Source organism: Pelecanus crispus, chromosome 10 (genome assembly GCF_030463565.1).
Source record: "Pelecanus crispus isolate bPelCri1 chromosome 10, bPelCri1.pri, whole genome shotgun sequence".
In the NCBI taxonomy this organism is placed as follows: Eukaryota; Metazoa; Chordata; class Aves; order Pelecaniformes; family Pelecanidae; genus Pelecanus; species Pelecanus crispus.
Window position 1 is genome coordinate 21,972,536 of NC_134652.1, and position 21,494 is coordinate 21,994,029.

Sequence of the window (21,494 nt, forward strand, 5' to 3'; positions counted from 1 at the left end):
TTTTGCAGAGGTATCTCTTACCACAATCTCTGGGCAAGGTTTGTGTAGAGATAGGTTTGTCAAGAGAAGAGAGGAAACCTCTCCCTCTCTGCAGATCCATTTTGCCACTTCTCCACACGAAGGGTCTAGAGATGATCTTGGTAGGCGCTGTATTTTGCGCCGAACAGAGAAGTTTGTGCACAGACCTTGTTAGAGCACTTCTCCCCTTCAGCGATGCTTGTGGTATGAAGGTGCACAGGTTTTGGCTTATTACGTGCTATTATGCATCTGACCTTCAGCCAATATATTGCCAATAAAGTCCATACAAATTAGGCTGAGAGTCTGGCCTTATGGTTTTGTATTTATTTGTCAGCAAAAAGGAATGCTTCACTTCAAACTGTTTTCATTGCTGACTCTTGTGTCATACGTATGCAATCTGTTAACTATCCTCCATGTAGGAGTTCGGACCGCTAGTGTGATTATTGCTCTGACGGATGGAGAATTGCGAGACGTTCAGTTTTATTATGCAGAACAAGAAGTAAGTCACCTTCACGTTTACCCAAGTTACCGTGCGTCAAATGTGTAGGCATTTACTGTTGGCTCCACTGGTTATATGGCTTTGCATTTAATGGCAATTTTTTTTTTTTTTTTATTTAGGCCAACAGAGCCAGAAGCTTTGGAGCTATTGTTTACTGTGTTGGAGTGAAAGATTTCAATGAAACTCAGGTAACTTTGCTTTCTTCTTGTTTTGTTTTTCTGTTATACTACTGCACATGTAACAGCATCAGATGAAGGCATTTATTTAATTACTTGAGGCATAAATCATTTCATGTCCGTATGATGTCTTTTAGCAAGTATGAAAGGGCCCGGTTTTGTTCACTGCAATTTTGTTTTCCTCATGATTTATGATTGTCTTTCTTTGCAGCTGTCAACAATTGCTGACAGCATCGATCATGTTTTTCCAGTTACAGGAGGCTTTTATGCCCTAAGAGGAACCATTGATTCAGTAAGTTGGGTATTCTGAAACCCAGAAAAGGGCACACTTTCCTGTATTAATAAAGCATAGATAAAAATAATGGATCACCAAAAATGCCATTCTCTAAATCTTTTAGATTCTCAAGAAATCTTGCATTGAGATCCTAGCGGCTGAACCATCGAGCGTTTGTGCGGGAGGTAAGTTTCCACAAGAACAGTGTGATAGGACGAGTGAATGACAATGACAAAATGTCAGTAACTACCTAATGTGGTACTGGAGCTGAAGCCCGTGGATGTGTTAGAGTGTCCCCTCAGGCCATGACTAAAGCTCTGCGTGTCCCTTCTCAGCTTGAGGAAAAAAAATTGTGCAGATAAACACGTAGCTGCTGCAGCTTAATACCAACTTGAAGAGTTGGCTGAGGTAGCACTCAGGGAATTGGGGATGCTGCTTATTAAAATATCTGAGAGAAAGAGGAAACAGAAGTGATAGGAAGTCAGTCTGCCAGAGGTGTGTTAGGGTCCAAAGGCAATGTCTCACAAATTTCTGGAAAGACTGCGTTCCTGGGATCTGCTAGGACTCATCAGATTTTGCAAAGCATTCACAGAAATTTCAGGTTTATTGAACCAGGTATAATTAACTGCATAGGACACGATACCTGACGTGTTTTCCAAAGTACTAACGTTTTCCTTATTTGCAATGAAAGAACCGTTAGTGTATATGGTAAACGTGAAGAATCCCCAGAGGAGCTGTTGATAACTTCATGCCTTTCATGTCTAGTAGATTTAACTTGGATTTGTTCCGGTTTACGTTAGGAATTCACTTGCTGTGTTTTTGTCTACTTAAGAGGCTATTGCAGCAGAGTAAGAGTGACACCATAAGTTTGCTGGAAGGTACAGTTTACAGCATGGTTATTTAGATCTGATGTTACTGTCTTGTGTTCATTTCCTTATATGCTGTAAAAATGAGCACATAAAAATAAAATAGCAGTGATGCATGAAAGCTGACCTTGAAAACAGATAAAAATAGGAAACGGGAAAAATCTAATAAATATCACAGAAGAGAAATTGTTCATTCTTCATTTCCACTTGTCGATCACAATATGATCTTGCCTTGAGTATTTCAATTCAAAATGAAATATCCTTGTTTCTTTTGAACTATTCCTAAATATATAATTGTGGACTAGACGTTTGTGATAAAATCTTGTCTGTGAAAAAATTAAAAAAGGAATGATTTTGCTTTTAAAAATCTCTATGTGGAGTTGATCAAAAATAAATTTAAAGCTTTGACATTTCGAAGCTTTTTTCATAGTGATAAACTCTTTCTTTTTTTGCTTGCTTATTTTCTACCAGGCAATTTTTTGTGCAACAGCTTATTGCAAGCTTTCCTGTTCAACAAAAATTGCATTTAGCTACGTGAAAATGTGAGTGTTCCAATAGGAGGGATTTCAGTAGTATTCTTCTAATTGTTTGGAACAAAGTTAAGAATATTGGAAAGTTGAATTTGAAACCACTTTTTCAAATGGAAATTTGGAAATATTTTTCTAAAGGATTTGAGAAAAATAAATTTTCAAGAAAAGATTTGCTTTTCAAAAATGGATATATTTCAGCAAAAAGAGTAATCCCCCCCCTCCCCCCCCAAAGGAATCAGTTTGATTCCTGATTCATGAGTTGAAACCACTCTCCTCATGCCAGGGGAGGTTTAGATTGGATATTAGGAAAAATTTCTTCACAGAAAGGTGAATGTTGTCAAGCATTGGAACAGGCTGCCCAGGGAAGTGTTTGAGTCCCCATCCCTGGAGGTATTTAAAAGATGTGTAGATGTGGTGCTTAGGGGCACGGCTTAGTGGTGGACTTGGCAGTGCTAGGTTAACAGTTGGACTTGATCTTAAGGGTCTTTTCCCACCTAAATGATTCTATGATTCATTTTTTGCCAAGCTTGCTGGGTACCTAGTTTATCACAAACGTGATCAAAAATACACAAGTACACTTAAAAATAGTTTGCCCTCCTTTAAAAAAAAAAAAAAAAGTTGCATTACTTGCATCTGTAAAAGTTTCCCATTCTCTTTGTGGCTTTCAAATAAGACCAATATAAATCAGGCAGAACCATTTTTTGTGTACTGATGCTGATTCAGCAAAATGCCAGCACTTGTTTCACTTAAATTCTGAGGCTTGTTCTGTCCCTGTTGACAAAGCTGTCCAGCAAAGGCTGGCACATGGTGAAATGTGGTGTTGAATCACCGGGGCATGAAGACTTGGATCTCACGTGCTTCAGGGTTTGCTTGTAGCAGCAGGGAGCTTGAAAATAGGAGGAAGCCAAAACTGCAGCTCCGAATGGTGCATACTGTCATGTTCAGTGGTCTTTAGCACCAAGAATCAGGCCTGTAATAGCTTTTATTATGAGTCTAGGCCTGCAAGCCTTAGCTGAGATGAACTCTTGCAAGAGGTTTTACAGCATGAGGCTGCAAATATTTACACTTGTGCTTGGCTTTATTATCCCCCTTACTTCAACATAGCCAGAGGTTCATCTTTATAGCTGTGTGCACCACTGTCTCCTGGAGGGAATCTCCTGGGAGTGAACAATGTTTTTCATGGCAGTGTGAATCCAGATCCTGAATCCAGTTCACTGGACAGTCAGATGTAGTTCTGCTCTATATGTAATGTGATTTTTTTTTAATGTACTTTCTTTGGACTTTAATGCAAAAAATACTGAAGCCTGTGAAGTCATCTCAGGATTTTAAAGCATTTTAAATTTAGGTAATTACTAATGTAGTTTACTGATAATCCTATACAAAAACATATATACACCTGCATTTAGAACTGGCTGAGAGTAAGAACATAACATTTTCTAGAAATGCAACATTCTTCCTCCTTTTTTCAAAGTTAGGAATTTTGTTTTAAAAAAAAATAATTTAAATTTGCATTTCAAATTTTTGATTGAAAAATAGTAGACCTTTTGAAAGAGTGCAAGTTATCTCATTCTCCCAGCAAAAAAGCTTGCTTGTTTACAGCCTTGAAACGTGGCTCTGTCTGTGCTTTTTGTATGAAACTTATCTGAGTGAGGAGGTGATAACTGGTTTGGCTTTTATTTAGCATTATTACTGATTTTTAGAATCTGGTATGAGATCATGAGGGCTTTGTGTTGCTCAGTGGAAGCCAGTCATGATCAGGGCTTAGAGCAGGCTCTGACCCACTCCTTGTAACTGTTCTTACAACTCCTAATTACCACTGTGGTAACTGGTGATCTTGGCTTCATTTTTGACTTGCCAGAGGTTTAGCAAATTGCTGATGAAACGATTTCCATGTGGGACTGACGAAGCTATCTGGCAAGTCCATTTACAAATTGATCTTGTCCTGTTATGACAGCTATCTGATGCTTAATGCTTTTTGACCCTGCAAATTTGTCATCCTTGATGCGGAGAAATGTAATTGGGTCCTTCCCATTCCCTCTGATTTAAAGTGACCAAGACATGCAGCCTGTAAACAGGCTATCAGTGCAGGATTGGAGGTGCCTCATACCCTGTTTGACAGCATCATTGCTTTGATTATGCTTACGGTACGCGGATGTGATTGAAAGGTTTTGTTGGATGTGGCATCCTACTGGCCACATCAACCACCAGGTGTGGATGCAAGGCGTCAGCTTCTCATCAGAGTCGCAGAAGTGAAGCCGACAGCGCAGCCAGTGCACACCAGCTTCAACCTACCATCTCGCTGCCAGCGCTGCCTGGTTATTTCAGTGCTGACCTTTTTCCCTTCGCTGTCTTGTCAAAAGCTACAATCTATGATCTGACAGTAACTAAGGAAGAAAAGGACGCAGCCAGAGCCAGGGTGCAAAATTAAATGGAATTAGCCATTTCAACAGACCATCATCCGGAACATGTTAATGCTCTAGAGCATCTGAAGGGGCAGACTTCTTAACAGCAACAACCAAATCCAGTACCAGCTGTTTACGTTTCCGTGCAAGCCTGGTATCAAGACTATATTGTCAGCTTATGTTGGTGGACAGGTTACTACAGAGTGAGGTATTCACAACTGACTGTGCGGAGTGGCACTGACAGTGGAAAGAAGGGCAGGAGAGGTAAACTATCTTGACAAGACTAAACTTCTAGATGTAGCTTTTGCCTTCGATGTTTTGTGTTGTAAGTCTCTTGCTGCCACTTCTTAAAGGCATTGCCACTGCAATAGCTATCAATTAAGCCTTTGTGGTTGCTGCCTTTTAAGACCATCCATTCAGGAGGGGGGGAATCTACCTGCAATTTTATTTCGGCAAGGTACTTTTAGAATGTAGGCAGACAAAAAGATGTTATCTTAGCTGAGTGTTCAAGTCGCTGTGGGGTGGGCTGGCTACAAGCAAGTCTGGGGTAATGCGTGGTCCCAGGCAGGGACCTGGCCAGGTTCTGGTGGGTGAGCAGGGGCCCAGTTGCCCTTGGGGCTGGCCATGACTCTCAGCTCTGCTGGCAAAAAAAGGGATGCTCATCAAGAGTAACTCTCAGCATATCAGCTGGGTTAAATGTGGAGTGGCTCAAGGCATGAATCAGACTTAGATTAACTCCAGATTCTTACTGGAGTAAGAAGCAGCTGAATCTGCCCTACAGTCCATTTCTATTTGTTTAAAGAAGTGCCCTCCACTGCCAGTGGGAACCAGGAGGTATAACCCTTTCCTTAAAAAAGAGGCCAAATTCTGATGTTGGACTTGCGTGTTTGGCTCCTGATGTGCTCAGTGAGGTCTCAAATTTGATCATCTTTCTCCAGCAAAGTGCCAAAGCATGTGTTTCACTTTAATATGCACTCCAGTAGATATTTTCTTTTTCCCCTCCCAAAATATCTCCTCTGATTCCCATGTTCCTTGCAGCCTGTGTCAGTTCAGAGTACTGCTCTAAGGGAAAGTTACCATGAGGAAAACCAGAGCATGCTCTTGTCTAATTCACCCAGAGTTGCGTTAGACCTCAATGTAGTGAGAATGTGGTTTTGGCGAGAACAAGCTGTTTGTACAGAAAAGTTAAAGCACTCCACATCCTCGTGCCAGCTTGCCTTGCAGTAACTTGATAGTGAAGAGCAGGCAGACTAAGCTGAATATGTATGTTGGCCACCTTTGGGCCTCATGTAGTGTTATCCAATAACAAGCCTTCCTCCAAAGCATACAAATAACACGGCAGCACATCATACGAAATATTATCAAAAGCCAGATCTCGTATCAGTAAAAATTAGGTATAGGTACCACTCCACTCAATCCTATCAACATTGTTTTCCTCTCATTTTTAGTATGTTGGTCAAAGTATAATTGATAACGTGTGTGGACTTGTTCATGGTTTTACTTGCTGCTAGTGGAGAACTTCTATGCAGTTTATTCTTGTTTTTCTGTGTGTGTAGCTTGGAGATTATTTGGCCCTGTGTTGTGCTGGTATCCACCTGGTATTGGGCTGGTCTCAAATGCCGCTCAGTGGCTGGTATAAGCAAGCTCTGTGGAGAGTTCAGCTAAAGCAGGAGATTTATGTGTGAAAGTGCAGCAACTTCTGGGCTTTCTCTTGCTGTGTGCTGTGGGTCTCTGCTGTCAGCTGGCTTCTTGTGTGTAGCATCAAAGGGAGTTTCAAAAATACGTTTGGCACAGAACAAATTTGCAATGTGTGTCTCCACCTGCCCGTGTTAAAGATGTTATCCCTGTGGTCAGTGTAGCAGCTGCAATGTATTTTGTGACCTGGAGGGAAGTTTCCCGTTCCGCATCCCCTCCCAGTGCATCCTGTGCCTAGCTTGGCAACTCGGGCTGGCCCCAAGAGGAAGGAGACTGGCTCAGTGTCAGGCTCCACCTGCATAAAATAAAAGGGAAGGAAGAGCAACAAACAGTTGTGTTGTGCTGTTATCAGAGCTCTGAGAGTGTTACCTATATAGGTTACTAAGAAATAATTTTAAAAGCTTGCTGTGGAGAAGCTGAGAAACCAAACTAGGCTTCTTAATACCTTCTTCCTCAAATTACCTTTCCTGTTTCTAACTGTCCCAGTATGCTGACTTGAGGGGGTTTCACAACAGACGTAAACTCACATCAGGTGAGTTTATCACTTGTCTCTGTCCCTTCCCTTCTTCTGCACATTTCTATTCCCAGCAGACGTTCGTCCAGGCAGATCACTTTACTGATCTTTCTGGCAACAGAGGGTTATTTTTCAGGTGTGTGAGCAAGCTCAGTGCACTGCAAATGTGATCAGTGGTGCCAACAGTGGAGGGCATGTGCAGTTGGGATCTCACCTCTGACAGCAGCCTTCCTAGGTTGGCTTTACTCGGGTGTGAAACTGCTCTGTCAGTAAAAAGACCATTGACAGGTTGGCTGGAAAAAAAACTGACAATGCTTTTCCTGCTGGGATGAACAAATCACTGTTGCTTCTCACAGTAATGACAAAAATCACAGGTGCCCCCCCAACAGGACTGAAGCAACAGAAGTTGAGAGCAGCTCAAGGGCAGGTTTAGGAGTGCTTGCTCTGGCCAGCATACGGCATGTCTGATATGGCAGGTCTCTCCTTGTGCCACTGGTGGCTTCTGCTGCTGGGACAGGGGTGTGGGGGAAGAGCACAAAGAAAATTGCAGCACATGAGTCTTTAGTTATTCTCATGCGCAGCAGATACTAATGGGGCTGTGCACAGGCTCAGTTCTTGTATGGACTGAAAAATTGTATTTTTCCAGGACTTGTACCAGATGTAAAGCTTCCTCTCTGATTCACAGGGGATTATGAGAGGAGTCCTGTCTGTCTGCATCGGTCTGAACAGAGCTGCTGCTGAAAGCCAAGTGCAATCTGCTGTGGAGATAGGAGGAAGGACTGGTGCTTATGGTTAGCAAAGGTGTCTGGCCCAAAAGCCATGGAGGAGCCATGAGATGACATCAGACATGTCAGGCTCACGGTATTACTGTGGCACCTTCAATTAAGGCATTGGGGGTCAATGGGGTGCTTGTGGGAGCAACCTTGAAACAAACATTACTCTGTGAAGCACCAGTGCCGCTGTAGCACTCTTGACCATTGCTGCTGAATATTGAGAGTGTCAGTGTCAATGTTTTGTTTCAGGCATAGGGCAGAGAACAGCCATTGTCGTGTTGTAATTCAGATCACTCTGGATGGAAACACTGTATTTGAGCTATTTTTCATTACTCTTCTGTATTTTGACTTACAGAATCATTTCAAGTTGTGGTAAGAGGCAACGGCTTTTATCATGCAAGAAATATCGACCAGGTACTCTGCAGCTTCAAGCTCAACGACAGCCTTACTATCAGTAAGTTTGCAGACTGGTGGATTCCAGTGCCCACTGTGGCTGTGTCACCTCATGAGTGACAGACATGACACAGCCCACCTCTCCTCCACATTGGGGGCATCCTTGCAGCGGGATGTGGGGGGAGCTGAGTAGGGATCTACACCTAACAGAAGCTTGAAATGCATCTTATATTCAATCCTGTGACCTGTGGGCATTGTGTCGCAAGGGCTTACGTGGGGTGTGCTGCTGCACAGTGAATTTCAGCATCATTGTAATGGTGCACATGGGTGATGTGTACAGCCAGTGAGGACTGGGTATCAGGTTTTAAGAGGCAGAAATAAGGTTGCTCCGCATTCCTTTGTTCATCACCAGTGAAAAGAAATAGCACTACCTTGATCCTCTTGTGGTGCCTTCAGACTCTTTATTCTCCAATTCAGGAGACACTCACCATAAAGCAGGGCCCTCCCAGGCCTGCTACATTCTTCTCTGATGCCAGTTGCTGGTCTCATCGCAGCAAGCATGTAACACGGAAACTCCCTGTCATCGCTGTGCTAAACAGGGTCTTTTGTTGCTGTCTCAGCAGCCAGGCAAAGGACTGAATGGCCAAAAAAGATTGAGTGTCCAGTTTCTCAGCAGTCCTCTCTTATTCCTGAGAAGCAGTGTATGTCTGGCAGGGTGAAACACAGTGTGGGGAGGGGAGCTTTGCTCCTTTTCTGTATATGCTACCCTTGTTGGCTGAGCACAGTAGAGGCTTTCATATCCTGTCGTGGTCAGACTGGTGCCTTCCCTAGCAGTGAATTAATTTACAAGAGGGAGCACATGAATTGCTCCTTCGTTTCCCATCCTAGTTGCCTACGTGGAGGCTGCATCAAATAAACTCTGGTTTCACTCTCATTCCACTTACAGATGCCCTTTGCCAGGGATTTGTTTCTTGTGGTTTACCAGGTAGACAGACTTTTGGTTTTTTTCTTCCTTGTCCCTAATGCACTGGCACCTTGACAGGACTTCACACAGTGAGTGCTGACTCAGGCCTGGAAGTACACAGGAGGAAAACTACCCTAATTCTACATCTCCTCTGTGCTGTGTTCTCCTTGGTCCACAACAGATGTTGTGATGAGACACTGATCTATGCTGGCTGGCTTTTTTTCCCCTCAGGCTGGCCCTAAAACATGTCACTATAATTTCCATGGTCTCTGCCAAAACAGGGAAACGAGCTTTGTCTTCAGGTGTGTTTGGGGTGGGTGAAGCATGAAAGAACAACTCTCATATCTGTTGTTGCTTGAGTTAATTTTTTTTTCCTAGGTAGAAAGAGTAATCAAACCTCTAAGGTTTAAATAACCTGGCAGCTTTTACCAGCCCCTAATTCACTTGGGTTGGACTTTAGTGAACCAATCTTTCTCTGGACTAGCGTCTTAGCTGCTTTGGGCCATTCGGAGCTAAGGTGCAGTCACAGCAGTGACTTGTCTGCTCTTGCGCCTCAGCCTACGCACTTCTAGTGGAGTGGCATTGCAGCCTTGCTGCTGGGCCTCCTCTCTGTGTTCACGGGACTTGCCTTTCTGGATGTGGCTTTTGAAAGCAACAGGATTAGCACTGCTGACTCTTGGAGCAGCAGAGTACAGGGAGGCAGGAAAACACCCATGGCCTTGCTTTTGACTCTGCCTGCACCGGACCTCTATAAACACGGGCTGTTTCCGGATGATGCTACCACAGAGGGGAGATTGGGGAAAGAAAAAGCAGCAGCTAGTGCAGGACAGGTCCTCACAGTAACATCAGTCATGGACCCTCTCTGCCTGTCTCCTGTATATGACCAACCATGTTTGGGTTTGGTGGTTTGGTTTTTTTTTTTTCTTTTTTTTCCCTCTGGTGTCTTGTCCACTTCAGCTCCACCCTGTCTCTGTTATTCCTTTTTCCTGGGCTTGAAAAAGTGCAGCCTTAGCTTCTCCTGTGTGTGTGTTTGGAAGTGGGTAGGCAAAAATTGAACCCTATACTTTTGACCCCTTGAGTAACCTGTGGGCTCAGAGTATTTGGGATGAGTAGAGTTTGCATGCACTTGTCAGATAGACAAGAATAATATTGCTCAAAGCTGGCTTCAAAATGGCTTATCACTGCTGTCAGGAACAGAGATGTACTTCCATTTCTTAGCTGTGGTATCTGTAGCCTGATAACATTATATTGGCATCAACAAGAATGGTCATCCTAGTTCCTGGCTTTGTAATCAGTACCACTGGGGAATATTGGTACTTGCCTGTATACTGAATTTGTCTGTGGCTGTCACTGGTGTCAACACTTCTCCAGGGGGTGGCCTGCTTGGGACAATTTCTTTTTTTCATCCCAACAGTTATATTAATTTCTTTTCAGATGAAAAGCCGACCCTTGTTCATGATACGTACTTACTTTGTCCTGCCCCAGTGATAGAAGATGCTGGACAGTAAGTATTGTTTTACAACATGTGTCGAGAGAGAGGGGACTTCTGGGATGAGGATGTCATTACTGAGCCAAGGGCTCAAATTTTGCCCAAAGTGCCAAGCTGATAAATTTGTGTGTGTGTGTGGCAGGATTACCTGCATCGCCTTTGTGCCAAATCTTCTCCTAGTATGAGACAGAATAGCTCTATTCAATATTGGGTCTTTAGCATAGCTTACTCAAAGGCCTTGTTGGACTATGATCCTATATCATAGAATGGTGATTTCTCCTCTGCTCCTATATCCTGTTTTTTCAGACCAAGAGGTAATTGAATTCCAGGCAAACTTTTCATTTTGGTTGAAAAGAGATGCTTGATTTGAATTCCTTTGCTGCTATTGTAGATGTTGTTTCCTGTGTTTTGCCCTGCTCTGGCTAGTGTTCATGTTTTTCAGCTCTTGTAATCCTGCAGACTCTTGGGAGACATGGCACAGGACCCTACCTTCCCCCTGTGTGATCTTGTGGGTGCTTAAATACTGGGGGTGAGGGGGAATGCCTCCCTCCCCTTTCCTATTTGTGGGTGAGGGAAAGTTGTTTGATGTTTTTTTTGTGGGTTGTTTTGTTTGGTTGGTTGTGGTGGTTGTGTGCTTGGTTTTGGTTTTTTTTCTTCTCAGACCCTTTCTCTGATATTGGAGAATGAGAGAATGGCTAGGACCAGATTCTTCTTTAATTCCACTGTCATTTCAGTGTTTTTACCCCTTGACCTCAGTGCAGGTATTCTGGATTTACTTGGATATAAAAGAAAACACATTCTGGCTCTTTAAGCTGCAGACAGGGTTTAAAAGAAAAAAAAGCCTTTCAGTTGCTTGTGCTATCTAGAGTAGTATTGCAAATGTCTGAGACTTTACGTTATGACTCACTGTCTTAGTGCCCTTTGCTTCAGGTGGGATGGAGGTTTTTTAATAAAGAGCATATGCCCCAACTCAATTAAGCCAACATAAAAAGGGTAGCTCCTGGGCAAGCAGAGACAAATGCAGGTAAGCACCTGAAGCCATGAAAATGCCTTGACTCAGCAGGACATCTTATCCATGCGTGTTCATGAGCCAATGGCTAAAACACAGCCAGAATAAAGGGAACAATGGGTATAAAGATGACACTAAAAATAAGTGTATCTGTTTTGTGCTTTAGGGTGGTTTTCCTCCAAGTCAGCATGAACAACGGGCTAACGTTCATCTCCAGCTCTGTCAGCATCACCAGCACACAGTGTGTAAGTAATTGCAATGGGGCTTGACAGAGAAACCATGAGACCTTGGAAAGAGACAGTGGTTCTTCAGGCAAAGCCTCCTCGAGTGAGCACGAGCTCTCTACAGCTTCTGCATCACAGTTATTGACTGGATCCCAGCAGTTCTTTGAAAAATAACCAGGGCTAGTTAAGATTAAATCGTTATTGATGATCCATAGATCATGATCAATTTACTGAATAAAAAATTACAACAAAAGGCACCCTGCCCATTCCTATCCCAGGAAAGAATGATCCTCAAAGCTAGGATCTGACTAGAAGGGAATCTGGGAAGATGAGGGAAGGAGCATCAGAAAGCAACACCCTGTTGAGCTTTGGGATCCCTTATGGGATCTGGCGTGAAAGGTGCAACTGCCAGGACTTAGATCTGGAAGAGCCACAGCATGGAAGGTCCTCTAAATTTACATGGTTATTTTTTTGGTTGGAGCTTACAGCATTTGTTCTAGACCACCACAATTTGCCTTTCTGGTTCAGGATTTGCTAAGGTGTTTTTACAGTTTTGGTGACAGGAGCTGGTTGCTTTTCTCTTGGTGTCATGGGGATGACCAGAAAGAGACAGCAGCTTCAGATCCTGGGATGAGCTTCTTGATAAAAGGCTGCTGCTCAGCCCAGCTGCTGCGGGACAGCGATGGCTGTGATACGAGCATCTCCTGGTCAAAAAGACCACCTATCCCCAGGTGGAGTGTCAGAGACCAACAGCTAGAAGTGATCCTTTATCAAAATCTGATTTTAGAATCAAACAATCAAAATGAAGAAGCTAACTACTAGATAAGCAGTCTTCTTCCTTGCCTTGGAGTAAAAATCAGCAAATGCCCATAGCTGCTGCCAGCAAGTACAGTAGTTCAAGATTTGGCCTTGTGCTTGTGGACTAAACAAAGTTTGCTGAAGTACCTGGTAGCAAACACTTTGCATCAAAGTTGAGCTTTATTGTTACTAGTGTCAAAAGGACTTTTATAGCCTACACCAAATGCTGTCATACCGGTTTGTAATCATTGTTGGCCTTTTTGACAGCTGCAGAACAGAAGAGCGGGAATGAAGATAGAGGCAGTGACTGGAGCTTGCAAATCTGATTTTTTGATGTTTTCAGCAATGATGCCGGGAAATCTCATACTAGATTGCTGGAACAGTCTGGGGTGCAGGGCTCAGAATTTAGCAGAGATGTGTTTGCTGCTTCACCTGATTATTTTTATTTTTCCAAAAGTTTCCTCCAAATTTTTTACACTGAAGACTGGTATTTTCACATTTTATTGCTCTCTTCTACCTCAGGTACAATAAAACCTTTTGAATCTGCAGTGAAACACGAGTGTTAACTGGTGCATTTAGTTACCCACATGTAGTTTATTTCTGATGAAGACTGAAGTCTTAGCCCTAGCTCGGCTTCCTACAGGCCAGAGCATGGATGGAGGAAGCTTTCCTCTCAGTAGCCTTAGGATAAAGGAAGGAATCCAATCTCCAGTCCTGTCAATCTGACAATTTTTGACCAGCCTTTTGCAGATTAAATGTGAAGGAGGCAGAGAGCCTGATTCTCAGCTGGTACAAAAAACCCTCTCATTCCAATTACATCCCATAAGCAGGGAGGTTGACAGTTCAGTTTCCTACTTTGTCTTAATTTCATGCATTTCGCTCTTCTCGTTTTAGAGACTCCCTCCATTTCCTTTCCTCTCCTGTTTCTTTTTCTGTGGGTGGCCGTTAGCTGGCCTGCTCAGCTCTCCTCCCCAGCTGGCCCTTCTGTCCTTTCTGTACAGTAAGTATCTTCACTTTACTCCTAAAGCCTCTGTGTGATTCCTGTGCTTATTTCTGTTCAGCTGCATGAAGTCTGCTATTTCCTTTTTGAAATCCAGCTTCACTATGATGCTTTGTATATTTAATCATTAAAAGAGAACTCTGTAGGTTCTTGCTGCCAGGAGCTCCTGAGCTGCTGCTGGCAAATGTCTCAGCAATTTATACGAGCACTTAGCATGGGAAAAGCAATGCCTGGGAACAAAGGCTACAAAACAAGGAGGTAATGTGTTTTTAGAATAACAGTAGCAGTGGTATCTGCATCTGTGGCTCATGCACTGCATTGATGCTGGGCTTGGATTTGTTTTTAAGGAGTGCAGCAATACCTCTTAAAGTTATGCTTGACTTTCTCATCCTTTTCTCAGCAAACTGACTTCACTGGGAATTCATGCTGCCCAAGTTTCTGCTTTCCAGATGTGTTAGTGCTACATGGGGCCATAGGAGGGCCAGAGAGGGGGGCTGCAGCACTCAACTGCAGCTGGGGAGGGTGTCTTCTAACAGGACTCATTTGAGCAGGGGGTCTGGCACATGTCGCAGCACTCCACCTTGGCTTTCAGCTCCTCCCTGACCAAATGAATGAGGTGAGCTAAATAGCATATCCCAGAACAGGTCAGTTTGCATCTATAACAAGAAGCCACAGAGCAGTGGAGGGATGGTGATGCCATGACACACATATGGGATACTGGGCTACCTGCCTAAAAAGCGTGGAGTAGGAGCTGTGGCTGTGTTAGTCCAATCTTCGAACATGTCAGTCCTGACAGCTCTAGGATTTGGCCTGAGGAAGAACTAGGTACTACCCAAGTCAGCCACTCAGGATCTCACCCAGACTTTGCAAAGCTCTTATCAACTGGTAGTTTCTTTTCCACCTTCAGTTTTTTCATTGTCCTGAGGGGAAGACAAACCCACTCGGAACAGTGAAGGGAACTCCTGTTGTAAGAAGGAGCTAAGCATCAGTTTCTGGTGCCATGGGAATTCAGCAAGTAGTTTCAGATTTAATAAGCTGAATCTCATGGAGTTTATCCTCCATAAATCTTCTTTGGAATTTGCTTTCTTTCCATTTATCCTCCCACCTATCCTTCTTTGACAATCTCCTACAGCTTCCTCTCTAGCCAGCTCCTGTTTCCTCAGCCTTATTCACAGACCTTTCTTCAAAGCTCTTCTCACATCTTCCTAGTCCCAGGCTCTTCTCTAGTTTGCTGCCAGATTTTGCCTGTTCTCTGGTACCTCTGTTGCTGGTGAATTGAACCTCTTCTCAAACTTGGAAAATCTAGCATTGAAGAGGTTTCTTTTCCCAGTATAAAAGAAATGGCTGGAGCACCAGAGCTGATCTTAACCTCATCCCAGAGCCCAGTTCAGTCCAAGGAAACAGCATGTCACTACCCATCTGCAACAAATCTTTAATTTCCAAGGAGCCATGTTCTCTGTATGTTCTGCAGGAGCCAAGAAGCATGCGAAGACCTGCTTTCCTGTAGTCATCAGAGTAATACACAGAGTTAATACCTATTCTGAACACACTGACATGAAATGCTCCGAGTACAAAGAATCTGTCAAGATTTAACCAGGAAAATCAGAGCCATGATTCTCTTTGGCTGCCTGGCTGCTCTGAAAAGCTAATTTCAAGTGTTAACACTTGAAATTTTTTGGATTCTAGTCATTTTAAAGAAAAATTAACTTTGATTTTTTGAATGTAGATCCTTAGCTATCCAGCCTCAGAGTCCCACTGTTCTCTGCAGAGAAGTAGATGGAATATAAGAATCGGAAATGCTTAAGATCGTGATTATAGAATCTCATTTAAAATAGTCAAACCAGCCCTAGGAAGCATACAAAGAACCAGCAGCATTAAGGACTAGTTTGCATAATCCCTCAGGCTTTGGTTGTGTGTGCAGTTTGAGTCAAGAGGCAATACAGGCAGGCTTGGGAGCTGGTGAGGCCAAGTAAGTTGTGCTCTGTTCTGTGATGCTGACATGCAAACAGTTACCTATAAGGTCTTAGCTCCGATATTCCCATTCTTTGAATATCAGCATTTGCACATTCTGCATCTCTAGTGACGAAAGGTTACTCTGCACACCTGAGAGTCTGTGGTAATGTAGCTTGCAATGCCCCTCTGACAGTATTAAGGGACCTGTCAGCACAGATTTGGGACTGGTTTGTATACAAGCTTAACGCCCTTGAATCTAGTGGGCTATAAACATACCATAAATTTATACATAAATTATACATATACACACCACAAACAGGAGGTGCTTCCCTGAATCATGACTTCAAATACAGATTTGTCTCACCAAATACTGATGTGACCCTAATAATAATAGTGATTGACTTGCACAATCTACCTGAGACCTCATAGTCAGGGAAACCTGGCTCATTTTGCCCAGCCTAATTGTGTAACTTCAGGGCTCCTGCCTTGTTTGTGACATGCATAGGTAACTCAGAAGTAATAATCTTCTTTGCAGCTGACTGGGACCATCCTTTTCATTGCTCTCCTGATTCTCTTTCTGCTGATGGCTCTGGCTCTTCTGTGGTGGTTCTGGCCCCTTTGCTGTACAGTGGTAAGTACAGGTTTTTATCCTTTTGACTTGGTTTCATCTCTTCTCTGTGGAAGCACAGAGTTAAAATGTTGGAGTGGGTGGTTAACTTTGTTTAAGAAAAATGCTGCTGGGTTTGTAAGGGCCTGATTCAACAAATTGCTTAAAGTGCTTGTTGAAGTCACTCTTGTCTAGGTTTCTGAATGTTGCAAGGCCTATGTGATTTTGACACTGAATGAGAAGTTTAAGTGAGCTCATGGATATGGCCCAAGTTTCTGTAGGGATCGAGACCTCCTTAGAACAAGATTTGAAACCTGCTGCAGAAAAGTATAATGGAACTGATTTACTAATATGTGCATAAGCTTTTACGGTCCTTTTTAAAGTCAAGAGTTAGGCTTTCTGTTTTTTTATTCGGAGGAGCTGCAGATTCTGAGTGAATATTTTGCACTAGCTTGACAATTTTATGACACTTTTCAGGCAGAACTACCAGAATATGGAGCTGTATTATGAGTTACTCAGTAGGGCACTTCTTGACTTACCAGATAGCTCAATGTGATGGATTTAGCATCTCATCTTTATTTTATGCCTGCTGATGAGAGGATTAAATGTGGAGGAATGGAGCAGGGCAACCCATCTATGGTATGAGCAAGAAAGCAGAGAGGACATAGCATTGAGATGGATGAACCCTGCCTTTATCTCAGATTTCTTCCATTGTTTATGTATTCCAGGTGATCAAGGAGCCGCCGCCACCACCACCTCCAGAGCCTGTAAGTGTGTTATTTTTGAGCTGTTGCACTGCCTGCAGCCACTGTAGTGTATCATGCTGCCCAGGAACATCAGCCCTGTAGGTGTCTTAATGACACCTTGGAGGCTGTGAGAGGAAGTCTCTTGGGTCAGGATAGTTATTTCTGCCTTCTGGCCTCTTTACATACATACAGCAAGATTATTTCCACAGAGAAAATAGTTGCATAACTCGGAAGTCCACAGACCATCAGTTCCTATGGTATTTTGTTCCTTTTGCTGCACATCAAACAGGTGTGTAAGCAAATCTTTGTTTCTCAAGCTGTGCTGAAAGCTGTCCTTCCTCCAGTAAAGCTGCCGTTGTTCTCAGCAGGAGTTTAGCCCAGCTTGGCAGTAAGAAACAAAGTCTGGCAGCTGAAGAAAGGATAGTGAAGGCCACATTCTTGTGGCTTTGCTACAGGAGAGGGAGACAAGAGCCTGCCCTGGCTGTGGTTCTGCTGCAGAGTGACCTTTGGAAGGACATTTAGCCTTTCTTCATTTAGGTTGTGAGCTGTTTGAGGCAGGGTTGTATTTAGCTCTTTTTGGGACAGTAACACACTGACCCTGACCTCAGTGATGCTGACCTCAGCTTAGTTTCATTGTACTAATTTCATGAAAATAATAGTAATAAATAAAAGTACCTCCAGAGAAAACTCATGCCTGCCTTTATTTCTTTCCTAGGCATAGGCAGTTAAATGATGGAAAAATACTTGCCTAACCCACAAGAGAAGCTTACAGTTTGCTGCTAACTTGCTGTAACTTGGCATGAATATCAGGAGGCAACCACAGCTGCTGTTTTGAGGTTGCCAGAGGCCACCATTGCTGTGTATGTGATCCTGTTGCTTGTCCTGGGCAGCAGCACTGTGACAATTTAACTTTAGAGTACACGCTAAAAATCATGCTGGTTTTAGGGTGATTAGTGTTGTCATGAAGCATGCAATTGCAGCCATGCTGTGTTTGAAGGAGGTTTCAGAGAGCATCGTACCCCTGCAGCAGAGTTCCCAGATGCTTTGCGATTACTCTGATCAGCAGAGACTTTAAATGCAATTAAAGAGACTGTGAGCTGACGTAAGCCTCCAGGAATAACACATAATACAGATGTTATCCATCCCTCTACTTGGCCTTCTCTTTATCCAGTATGGGTTGTGGTTTTGTTATACTTAGCACTAGCCTCCCTAGGTATGGTGACCTGCCCTTCAGCTGATGTAGTCTGGTATTGCTGCTATTAAACTGAATATAGTTATTTAAAACTTGTTCTAAACCGCAAGCATTAGACTTCCTTTACTTTTCAAAATGTATGTGGTAGCTGTTGATGTTGCTTTGCTGTGTGTTCAGTGTAGGGGATATTTGGTATAAAGCTGGAAAAGTATCAGCCATCACTATTAACTGTGTCCAGCTATTGTCAGGCTTGCCAGCAATAAGGGTTGTTAGACATGAAGACTTGAAATCTGTGTTACCTCCCATGGAAGAGGCAGGATATTTTATAAAGTACTCAAGTTCACAATTAAATACAATATAAATGAATTAAAACTGCTGATGTAGTTCACTGGGTATTGTTTTAGATGTGGCATGAAATGGGATAAAATTTGTTTGTGTATGTTGTGGTTTAACCCAGCAGGCAGCTAAACCACACAGCCGTTCACTCACTTCACCCCTCAGTGGGATGGGGGAGAGAATCAGGGGAAAAAAAGAGTAAAACTCATGCGTTGAGATAAAGACAGTTTAATAGGACAGAAAAGGAAGGGAAAATAATTATAATAATAATGATAAAAGAATATACAAAATAAGTGATGCACAATGCAATTGCTTACCACCTGCTGACTGATGCCCAGCCAGTTCCTGAGTAGTGGTACCTGCCCTGGCCAACCCCCCCCAGTTTATATACTGAGCATGGCGCCATATGGTATGGAATAGCCCTTTAGGCAGTTTGGGTCAGCTGTCCTGGTTGTGCGCACTCCCAGCTTCTCACTAGCAGAGCATGAGAAGCTGCAAAGCCCTTGACTAGTGTAAGTGCTACATAGCAACAACTAAATCATCAGTTTATCAACAATATTCTTGTACTAAATCCAAAGCACAGTGCTATACCAGCTACTAGAAGAAGAAAGGAAAAAAAAAAAAAAACCAAAACCTAATTCTGTCCCAGCCAAAACCAGGACAGTGCATTTCCTACACTCTTTTAAAAACAAACAACCAACCCAAAAAACAAACCCCTGCCTGCCCCCCCGCCCCTGCCGCCCCGACCCCGGCCAAAAAACCCCCAACCAAACTAAAGCAACAACAAAACCCAACACCAAACCACAGTGCCCTCCTCATGTTTTTATTTCCCTGACTTTGGATAAAAACAAAATAACAATAAAACACCAACCAAAAAAATCAAACCCAACTCCCCCTTACTAGTTAATGGAAATGTCAACTCTACTCTTGCGTGGCCGTACTAAAGAATTTGTTGGAGTACCTGACTCACGAACCATAGCTGAGAGATCAGATGTCACTAAATAATTGATGGGAATACCTTTCTCCAAGGCAGAACCTAAGAGTTAAATATGAACAAACAAAAATTAAGGCATGGGGTTTTTTTTAAAAGCTATTATTGGCTTTTGGACTCTCAGTTCCTTTTACATACCAATAGAAACATGTAGGGCACTTTTGAGAAAATGTCACCTAGTAATCTGACAATAATTTGTGTCCTTCTCTAGTATTTAGTTTTTACTAAAATAAAAAAGTAAAATCCAAGTCCAGGCAGTGTTTCTGGAAGCGTACTGATGAAAATTAGCAGAGAGCACTGTGCGTGGCAAGTCCAAGAGTAGCACGCAGATCTGCATATCAGCATGAGGTGTAGTTATTTGTCTTTATTAAAGAGTGGGAGGAATGAAGACAGTCTTGTAGGAGGCTTGTTGGGCCCTTTGCTCAATTATGTGTGTACTTGCAGAGTGTCATGGTGTGACTTTCAGCTGCCTCGACTCAGCATAATGATAAGGAGTCTGAGAAATCCCAGTGACTTCTATCGGCTCAAGATGATAGAGCTGGAGATGTGTTCCCAGGGTTGTTGAACCAGAAACATTTGCCAGCTTTTAGTTAAGCAAGAACAGAACAATGAACCTCAAGTAAAACTCTGATTCAGACTCTCCCACGTTCCAGAAAAATGATCTGCAGTCTTTGTAATTGCAGGTCAAAAACTCTGCATCTGAGCTTCCTGACAACTTGGAGATGCTCCAGTCTGAGTCCTGGTTCCAAACAGTACAGCTTGAGCCAGACTCTACAAAGAATCAAGCAGCGTAGAATAACTGGTTACAGCTGCCATGAGAAGAGGGTCTGATGCACATGTTAGAAAACTTACAGTGGTAGCTTTTTTTTTCCCCTGTTAGGTGACATTAAGTTCTAAAAGCGGAATTAATAAATGATTTCTTTGGGCTAACTGATTGCTGCATTTTCTGCATAGCATAGTGGCAAGCCAGTATAATGTACAATTCATCTCCACTTTGCCTTCCCTTACAAGTCAGTTGTGATTTTGAAGCTCAATGCATATTGGACTAAACAAAAGCTGCCTAGAGAGAGGAATAGGCAATCCTCTTTGGCTTCCCTAGTTAAAATTGCAGCTGCAGAGACAAGAGACTTTTGGGGTTTTGTCAGCAAATGAGTATAACGCACAAAGCCAGATATCCAAAGATTGGACCGGAGGATGTTCAGTGGTTTTCTGTAGTTTATGCTGTTTGTGTGAGAACAGCAGTAATATCTCCCTGTCTTTCCCATAGGAATCAGATGATGAAGATGGATTGCCAAAGAAAAAGTGGCCAACCGTGGATGCATCTTATTATGGAGGTCGAGGTGTTGGTGGGATTAAGAGGATGGAGGTATTTGGCTTGTTCTTTAGCATTGTAAAAATCGGCACATTTAATTCTAAATTGTAGCAATATGTTCTTATATGACTTTTAAAAAGCTACCTTGATGGACTAGAGACTGGGATTTAATTAGGGCTTGTCTGCCTGATTGCACCTGCTGTCCAAGTAACAGACATCAAGCTGCCATCATTTGCCTGAATAATTAAATGAATCTAGCATTATGAGCCAGAGAAAAGTTGCAGGTTAAGAAATGGGTTAAGCATCAAAAGAAGTTTTAATTTACTGAATCAAATCCTTCAGTGCAGTTGGGTCCAGTTCTCGTCTCAGGCAGAGTTACACTGGTTTTGAGTATTTGCAGGTGCCATCTACACTGTGCCTGGCTGGCTGGAAGCAGTTGGTTTGGGGAATTTAAACCAGTGATTTTTCTTTTTTTTTTTTTCTCCCTCTTTTTTCCCTTTTGGGTTTGGTGTTTTGGGGTTTGGTTTTGTGGTTTTATTTTTGTTTTTTTCCAGTTAAGCATTAATTCCTAATGCACAAAAACACATCTGTGTTGAAACTGGCCAGTGCCCTGGGATTCATGCACAAGCCAGTCTTGATGTGTAAAGTGAGGTGTTACTGTGAAAGAAATTTGACTTGTGCTGTCCTGTGGCATGTACATTCCAGGGAGTCAGTGGATAATGCTGTGATCAGC

At 42.8% G+C, this 21,494-nt stretch overlaps 1 protein-coding gene across 1 annotated transcript in view; it reads left to right on the top strand.

Moving 5' to 3' along the window:
- The window catches only part of ANTXRL (ANTXR like), a 58,281-nt gene that overhangs the window by 16,568 nt on the left and 20,219 nt on the right, over positions 1-21,494 (top strand). Inside the window, exons 6-15 of the mRNA XM_009491058.1 lie at positions 438-517; positions 637-705; positions 905-985; positions 1,092-1,152; positions 8,103-8,201; positions 10,539-10,608; positions 11,769-11,847; positions 16,113-16,208; positions 16,913-16,951; positions 20,717-20,815. Of these exons, the coding sequence (XP_009489333.1) occupies positions 438-517; positions 637-705; positions 905-985; positions 1,092-1,152; positions 8,103-8,201; positions 10,539-10,608; positions 11,769-11,847; positions 16,113-16,208; positions 16,913-16,951; positions 20,717-20,815 (773 nt within the window). The remainder of the gene's footprint in view (positions 1-437; positions 518-636; positions 706-904; positions 986-1,091; positions 1,153-8,102; positions 8,202-10,538; positions 10,609-11,768; positions 11,848-16,112; positions 16,209-16,912; positions 16,952-20,716; positions 20,816-21,494) is intronic.